This window comes from Coffea eugenioides, chromosome 8 (genome assembly GCF_003713205.1).
Source record: "Coffea eugenioides isolate CCC68of chromosome 8, Ceug_1.0, whole genome shotgun sequence".
NCBI classification, from domain to species: Eukaryota; Viridiplantae; Streptophyta; class Magnoliopsida; order Gentianales; family Rubiaceae; genus Coffea; species Coffea eugenioides.
This window is the reverse complement of record NC_040042.1, coordinates 322,310-330,958: the sequence shown is the minus strand read 5'-3', so window position 1 is coordinate 330,958 and position 8,649 is coordinate 322,310. Positions and strand designations below refer to the sequence as shown.

Below are 8,649 nucleotides of genomic sequence, written 5' to 3'. Positions count from 1 at the left end.
TTTTGTCCCATTTTACTAATTTCTTCAAATGCTGTACGCAAACTCAATGCATAAGTTCCTCTGCGTCAATGCTTTTCCATTGATAGTATTGAAGTAGATGTGAAGTTCGGTTTGTACATAGGACCGCTCTGGATTGGAGGAAGGCGGCCAATTCTTCTTTGCCTTTTGATATCTCTCCAACAAAGTAATTCCCCTTATGATTCTTAACAATTTTGGTAGAAGTTTAGCAATCCTAATCTCCATTTGTATGATTGCTCCATTTCTGTGAATTCCTTCTTTTGTTCATTACTTCTGGTGAGTGTGTCCACTTTTGCATTTGCTTACCTACATCTACAGCTTTTTTACAGAGCCTGCTGTCTGTTTGTGTGTGTGTGAATTTTTTTTTTTAACTGCAAGGTTTTGAAGGAGAATTCAGGGAAGTTGGCAATGTCCCTCAGTAAAGACCTTCTCTTTTTGATCCGACAGTTTTGTCATGAAGAAAAACTCCAGAAAACTGCTCACATGTGAGTTTTCTGGAGTTTCAATTTTAGCATCGAATCTCAGTTTCTAAATTACATTACGATTACGGAATTCAACTATTCAATTTCTGTTCAAGTTCTTTATTTTGTAAATATATACATTGAATAGGCTGGAGCAGGAGACTGGTTTTTTCTTTGATATGAATTATCTAGAAGAGCTGGTGATAAATGGTAAATGGGATGAAGCAGAGACATATATATCAGGTTTCACTGCAGTCGAAGATAACCAGTATTCAGTAAAGATGTATTTTGAAATTAGAAAGCAGAAGTTCTTTGAGGCGCTGGATAAGTATGGTCATCATTTCTGAAATTTTGTCTAAACTGTTTATGCAGAGTATAATTGATGTCATTGGTACAAATACATGTATTGGCTTTACAGGGATGACGTAGCCCTGGCTGTAGACATCCTCTTGAAAGATCTGAAAATCTTCGCCCCATCAAATGCAGAGTTGTACAAGGAAATGACTTTGCTGCTGACGATGGATGACTTCAGGTTTGGACTTGATTTTGATGGTATTCTGACTTGTGCCTGTGGTAAAATATCTGTGATAAGCACTAACCACCTCTGAAAACACCAGGAACCATCACTCCCTTTCCTCATATGGGGATGCCATCTCTGCTAGAAGGCAAATAATGGATGAAATTAGACTTCTTGTTGAAGCAAATCCCCATTTTCACAGAAAGCTAGAGAGTCCCCAAATTGAGAATTCAAGACTTCGCCGCCTAATCAACCAGAGGTGATCACCTTCTTGTTCGGTGTTCCTTTGATACTTGGCTGTTGCATTTGTGGTTTTGCTTTCTATGCCCTTCTTTTGTGTTAGCAGTTATTTACCGTGTCCAGTTTTCGAAAAGCACATCTGAATTGATTCTGTTTTCAGTATTTTGAAATATCTATTCAATTCTTTTATGTGCTTTGATTTATTGAATGATGCAATTTCATTTAAACATACAGCTTGAACTGGCAGCATATACAATGTACGTATCCTCAGTCAGAACCTCAAATTCAAACCCTCTTTTTTGACCATAAGTGTTCTGGTGAACCCAAGGGGCAAAACCCATTGGTAACTCTCCATTTGAAGACTGAAATTGCATTCATCATATTCTGTGGTCACTTCTTGTAAGCTTCATGTGTTATGGTCTGTTTTTTCCCCTTTCAGCCCTCTCAAGCGCTGTCAGCATCACTAACAACATTATCTGGAAAGTCCATTGTTTGCCCATCTGAATCTAGAATATATGTGGGAACTCACAGCCTTGGACATCATACAAACCCAGGTATGCTTTACGTTCATTGTCTCAGTTTAATTGGTTCCAGATACTTAGACAATTTTCTGCTTGACAATTGTTATCTTCTCTCAGTGACAATGGAAGGTGTTAAAGGTTCTGGTAATGCATCCCAAATAAGTCGCAGCACGTTGCTACATAAGGTGATTAATTTTTTTAGAGTATTCTGGCTATCATTGTCATCAATAAATATTGCTGGACACCTCCTTCCATCAAACTTTCGAGAACTTGGAATATGATATACTTTCTTTGCCATCTTTGCTATCATTATACATTTAGTCATCACGATTTTTTTCCTTTTTTGTATTTGCGCTAATACAGATGGTGCCACAGAGAAGTATTCCCATGCAAAGGCAACATTTAAAATTTAGGCTTCCTGCTGACTTCCCCAATACTGTTGAGCGTTGCATGAACATGAATTCCTCCCCAAGCAGCATGGACTTTCATCCTGCTAAAGATTCTACTCTATTAGGTTCATTCGTACATATAAACTTTTAGCATGGACTTTCATCCTGCTAAAGATTCTACTCTATTAGGTTCATTCGTACATATAAACTTTTATTATTGAAAGTGTTTTCTCTGCTCTGATGCATCTGTTCCACCAGAACTTATATGTACTGCTTTGTTTCCCAGTTGGAAATTGTATTGGGGATGTGGAAGTGTGGGATATCTCTTCTGAAGTAAAGTTGTTTGGAAATGCGTTTATGATTTGGAACAGAGAGGCCATCTCAATGTTGTTACTGGTAAAATGACCCTAGGATCATTATTTGCACATATTATCATTCATTTTGGTGTGAGCTTAAGATTCTGATCCGGAATCTTGTTCTTTCATCACTAGAATGATCTAGATAAAGATCCACATATGTCAGTTAATCGTGTATTATGGAGCCCAGATGGATCAGTCTTTGGTAAGTGGACAGGATAGGAACTAATTTCTATATCTGCCCATTTTGAGTCCAGTGTTCTATTGAATTCCTGAATTTGAATGACTCCATAAACAGGTGTTGCGTACTCCAAAAACATCGTGCAGTTGTATTCCTATCATGTTAATGCTAATTACGCTGAGAAACAACTGGAGGTAGATGTCTCTTATATATTCAGCTAAAAGCTTTAATGTAATTTGGCTTCTGATAATGACTTTGACTTGCCAGATTGATGCTCATGTGGGTGCTGTAAATGATCTCGCATTCTCTTTGCCTCATCATCAACTTCTTGTCATAACCTGTGGGGATGACATGTCCATTCGGGTAGATATACTCTCCATAAGTAGTTAATTGTTAAAATTGTACCATGCATGATTTATAACAAATTGGTTATGATTGTTAATTCAAGGTATGGGATACTAAGAGTGGATCCAAACACTATACATTTGAAGGCCATAGTGCTCCGGTTTACTCAATATGCCCCCATGTCAAAGAGGATATCCATGTATGGGGTTCCACCTTATAATGTCAAGACTCGCTTTATTTCTCCCTTTGTTATCAAATTTTACTTATCTTTTCTGTTGATTTAGTTAATTTTGTGTTGCTTAACATGCAACAGCTCCTACTTTCCACATCAACAAATGGTGAGATTAAAGCATGGTTATTTGAAAATATGGGAGCAAGAGTAGCATATGATGCACCTGGTAATTCTTGCATGAGAATGGCTTATGGTGCTGATGGTAAAAGGTAACCTCCTTGAACCATACACTGTTTTTAGTCAAATTGTTCACCTGACTGTATTTTTGAAACCGTCTCAGGCTCTTTTCATGTGGGACAAATAAGGATGGAGAATCATTCATGGTAGAATGGAACGAGACTGAAGGTTATATAACTAGGTTCTACCATGGACTCAGCAAACCTTCGGCCGGTGTAGTCCAATTCAGCACAAGCAGAAACCAGTTTTTGGTGGCAGGTGATGAACACCTAATCAAAGTTTGGGACATGGACAATGCTCAAGTTTTAAACGTTGTCGATGCAGATGGAGGGTTACCAGTATGAGCTTTATTCATGTTTGGAGTCTTATGTAGTTAATTGTGTTTTTATTTTTCAGATATCATTGATATGTAGGAGCTTTGATTTACTTTTCTGGCTGCTTCTCTATTTTTAAGGAAACCCCTTATGTTTGCTTCAACAAGCAAGGCAGTCTCCTGGCCACTTTTGCTGACGAAAATAAGATCAAAATCTTGGCAAATGATGTTGGCTGTCAATTGCTCCAGAAATCAAAGTTTAAATCTTTTGATTCTACTGGGTATCTATCTGAATCATTGCAAAAGGTCAGAAATTAAAATTTGTTTCTACATTTTGCAAGAAAAGTACATTCTGCTTATTGGTTGTAATACTGTGCAGCTCGGCATTGGGCCCAGTCCAACTTCTCCAGGAGTTACAGTTCAGGATAAAAGCGTCCCAATGGTGTGTACGCCTGTGAATGTTTCTTTAAATGTTCATTCTGCATCAAGTCTTCTGATGAAGGAAACTCAAATTTATCTTTCTTTTGCGAAGCACCTAGCATATGATAGAATTAAGTACTCCACCCAAGCTGATAACAAGAGTTGAATGATTTGCAACAGGAAGCAAAAATGAAACCTCAAGTACCTTTGGAGCTGAGTAAGGCCCTGAACAGTCAAAAATGTTCAAAAATTCTTCAAGTTTCATTCTGCAAATCCTTGAGGCTTCCTTCTGAAGTCAAGACAAACAAGGTATGTTTATGTCATGTACTAGTCTTCCTTGAAGAATTGTCTAGAATAAGAAATAGCATGAACAGCCTCACCATCATGATTTGATATAAGATTGATTGGTTTTCTTTAATTTCTAAATAACTCTTTCTTTAGGCTTCTACTTCTGGTTCTGTCTTTGCTTCTGAATCTTCCTGTCTCAAATTTTACAAACTTCATGACAGGATTGGCATGGTTTCCATGTTGACAATTGGTTAACATTCTCAGGTTCAAGAGTGCCATACTGGGCAATGCCTTCTGTAATCATTATGACATGGCAAAATCAGAAAGAAGTTTTGCGAGTGTCATTCAAAATCAATACTTATTCCAGAATATGCATTACTCCGCTCCGCTCCACCCTTAGTGCTAACTGAAACGGTGCATCCAATGTCCCATAAAATTTGTAGTTTTAGAAGTTCGTGCATCAAAAAAAATCTTGCCTTCCTTGATTACTTTTATTCCACAGATAATTGAAAGGTCAAAATTTTGTACAATCTTAAATTTGTTCTTTTCCAATTCAGACTTTGAATTGTGCTCTGGCAGATTCACTACATGGAGCTATGATGAGATATAACTGAATTGAGTCAATTTCAACTGCAAAACATGCAGCACTGCTGCATTGTGGCTCCCGTATGATTTGACAATGTGTAAAAATGGGAATTATTATCTACACAAATATTATGTGTATTTGGTTTTATTCACCACAGTATTTTCCCTTGGTATAATTCCTTTAAATTTAGGATTTTTGCATTTCCTGTTTTCCTTTTTCTTCTTGAAGAGTCGAAGCCCCAAAAGTTAACGATTAGCTTCCCATACAACACTTGCAGATATGCAGGTTAGCATATACAAATGCATGTAATGGAATATTGGCTTTAGCAGCAGATGGCATTCATCTTCTCTGGAGATGGTTGGAAAATGAATTTAACTTCTTCCAGGTAGGTAATTAGATGCGTAATGGCTTCTTTATATTCAGCATCTCTATCTGATTCTTACTTAACTCCACAAGAAATTATAATTGCTTGCTTTGAGGTCATGATACTACCCTTGCTTACCCTTAAGACAGTGAGGAATAAAATTTGCCAAAGATCAACTGTTACATGTTCTTTTATTAAGAAATGTGTTCATTGCTTCAGGCAACCACAAATCATGCCCCTCAATCATTGCAACCAAGGAAAGCATTCCTAATGATCAATGACCTTGCTGACAATAACTTTGAATCGATATCACCCTGCTTTGCATTATCCAAGAATGACTCTTATCTCCTATCAGCATCAGGAAAAATGGTGTCTTTGTTCAACACAATGACATTTAAGGTAACCATTGAACTTAGCTGCTTTAGGAAATGCTCAAGATTTTTGTAGTTTAAACTCTAGACTAATTACTAATAACTCGAGAAAATATGAGAGCTTCTTTATCAATAATCTAGGGTCTAAATGGCAGCTATAAATAAATTTGAATGATGCCACATTCTTGATTGTTTGCAGAAATAAATCCTTGGAGGAATTCCAGTATACTTTTGGCTATTGGCTATTGGCTATTGCACCATTTCTAATGATTACAACATCTTAGTCTGAATTTTTCTAAATATAATTGCAGAGAATGAGAAGTTGCCTGCGGTCTCCACCTGCGGCTTCCTGTATGGCTTTCTATCCGCCAGATAACAACATAGCAGCTATTGGCATGGATGATTCAACCATAGTGATCTACAATTTGCGTCGGAATGAGGTATATCATTCAGTTCATCCATGGGAAGATTTTTCAACTGAAAATTAGTATATGTGGTCAAATTGTTTTTCCCTTTGCAGGCCATAAACAAGCTTAATGGACACTCTAAAAGGATTACTGGGTTAGCCTTCTCCACTACATTGAAAGTACTGGTCTCTTCTGGAGTAGATACCCAGGTCAGTTTGACATAACTGAGATGTCACCCCACATCCTGTGAAATATTTATGTGATAGATCTCTTTAATAGCCAATTTATACAAATTATCCACTCCTTTAAGCTCAAGATTTTCCTATTAATCCATCTGGATTTTATTCTCTTAAGCCAGCAACCCTCTATTGAGATGCACAAGCATCTAAGAAGTGTTCAATGTAATTAGCTCAAATAATGCTGCTCTCATACATGATCACTTGAAAGAACAGAGCAAAGAGACTTCCTTGCTTCTGAAAATAAATCTGGTATCTTCCAGGGTATCTGGTGTCAGAATTACAATTGAGTCAAGAATCAAAAGGTAGGATAGGCTGGCATGAGGATAATAAACTGAGTACCTTAGTCTGCTCACTTCTTTAAAGCTGTAATCTACCTCTCATTGATGATAATTTCCCGAAGCAATTGTTCTGCAAAGTTCCTTTACACATCAACTCATATTTGCGTATCCTTACCTTGTTCTTCCAGATCATTGTATGGGATTTTAATACATGGGAGAAAAAACAAAGCACATCACTGCAGATTTCTAATGGGTGGTCGCCATCAAAAACTTCAGAGACTGCTGTCCAATTTCACCAGGATCAAAAACACTTTCTTGCTGTCCATGAGACACAACTTGCAATCTACGAAACAACAAGTCTGCGACGTGTGAACCAGGCATTTCACCCTCCCCCTGCCAAGTGGAAAAATTAAATACTAATGATTCTTTTCTTGTTTTAACTTGTTAATATGATTTCTCATTATATGCTACAGTGGATGATTGGTGATTTTTGTGCACGGATTTCATATGCAACACTGTCATGTGATGACCAGCTTGTATATGTGGTCATGAGAGATGGAATTGTTATGATACTGGCAGCTTCCGACCTCAGTCCAAGATTTGAGCTTGATCCCTCTGTTTACCTTCCACCTACGCTCAGGTACCTATAGCTGAATTGAACAACTAACTAGATCACAGCTTTCTCATTGAGATTACTTTGACTGCATTACTTCTTTTGCTCATTGCTCAAATCTCAAGTATTCACTGCTTTAAGTTTGTCAGAGTTTACAGGTTAAGCTAACTTTGCCATCTATCAATTTTCATTGCTTTAATGAATACTAATTCAATTCATCGCTAGCACCAGTTACCATGTGAATGCTCAAGAAAGCTGCAATAGTGCATGGTGTAATTAGATATCCAAGACATGGCTGCATCTATCACTTTAATCATCCTAGGAATCCTGTAAACCGAGTTTTCATGATTCCTTTACGTAGTTTGCATATATTTTGTATTCATCAAATGACATGAATATGACAATGCATTTAAATTCCTGTGCATGTGGTGCTAAAAGTCTCCACCTTCAAGTCTCAATATTGTACAACAACTTAATACTTCTCCAATCTAATTTGTGGATGCAGTTGTTGTGTGCATCCAACTGTTGTTGCCGCTCATCCACAAAAGCCAAACCAATTTGCACTGGGACTAACAGATGGTGGAGTTGTCGTCATTGACCCTCCTGAACCTAAAAGGACATGGACTTCATTCAGTTGACAATGTATCTGCAAATTAGTAATAGAATGATCATAGGTTGGATCCAGTGGATACTTTTAAACGATGTTTTTTTTCAGAAGTTTTGATGTTTGCGGGAACTCCAATTATGTAGCTCAATATTAAGTGATAGTAGATACCTATTTGGCTGAATAATATTTGTTCGTTTTGTTTGTTATCCGACGGGTAGAATGAGCAGCTTGTTTCACCATCTTGTTGTTAGTCTTGGGTCCTGTTTGATAACTCGATTCAACACTTAAACTTAATGAATTCAGATCTTAACATGTTTATATATATTTGATAACAAAAAATTGAACATATAAATTAATTAAGTGGTATTGAATTTTCTAGACAAAACTTGTTCTAAAAATAAATAATGAGTTATTCACTTATCAATTAATGTGATACGCACTTAAATATATCTGATATATTACTTACCAATTCAATAACTTAATAGAATCAAACTTCAAATTTAAGTTTTCGGATTCCAATTTTATCAAACGCACTAGTTATGTTATTTAAGAAAGTTCTGCATCCCTCAACAATAAACAATTCCTCTCGCAGACTTGAACCTTTTCTGTAACCATCGAGGAATATGTGGATGCTGATAGATGATGAACGCTCGTTTGCACGTTTAACTCTATGTAAGCTAGTTGCATCCATCTCCCTTACAATCATGCCTGATAGTTGTTACGTCT

At 36.9% G+C, this 8,649-nt stretch overlaps 1 protein-coding gene across 1 annotated transcript; it reads left to right on the top strand.

Annotated features, from left to right (window-relative positions):
* Window positions 1–421: 421 nt before the first annotated feature.
* Window positions 422–8,102, top strand: LOC113781005 (topless-related protein 1-like). Its single transcript, XM_027326825.1, has 25 exons — window positions 422–503; window positions 628–807; window positions 898–1,011; window positions 1,097–1,255; window positions 1,471–1,579; window positions 1,676–1,790; window positions 1,875–1,942; window positions 2,121–2,271; window positions 2,433–2,542; window positions 2,638–2,707; window positions 2,801–2,877; window positions 2,951–3,046; window positions 3,132–3,227; window positions 3,342–3,469; window positions 3,541–3,775; window positions 3,892–4,056; window positions 4,130–4,192; window positions 4,351–4,479; window positions 5,322–5,429; window positions 5,628–5,807; window positions 6,091–6,219; window positions 6,300–6,395; window positions 6,892–7,080; window positions 7,177–7,343; window positions 7,822–8,102. Exons 1-25 carry the CDS (start codon window positions 427–429, stop codon window positions 7,952–7,954), a joined length of 3,144 nt encoding a protein of 1,047 aa, XP_027182626.1. The 5' UTR covers window positions 422–426; the 3' UTR covers window positions 7,955–8,102.
* Window positions 8,103–8,649: the final 547 nt, after the last annotated feature.

Excerpts from the sequence above, each read along its gene's own strand:
- LOC113781005 (XM_027326825.1), top strand. The coding sequence starts at position 427 with ATGTCCCTCAGTAAAGACCTTCTCTTTTTGATCCGACAGTTTTGTCAT. Across the intron at positions 504-627 it reads CTCCAGAAAACTGCTCACAT|GCTGGAGCAGGAGACTGGTT; the intron begins GTGAGTTTTCTG and ends TACATTGAATAG. Across the intron at positions 5,430-5,627 it reads ATGAATTTAACTTCTTCCAG|GCAACCACAAATCATGCCCC; the intron begins GTAGGTAATTAG and ends TCATTGCTTCAG.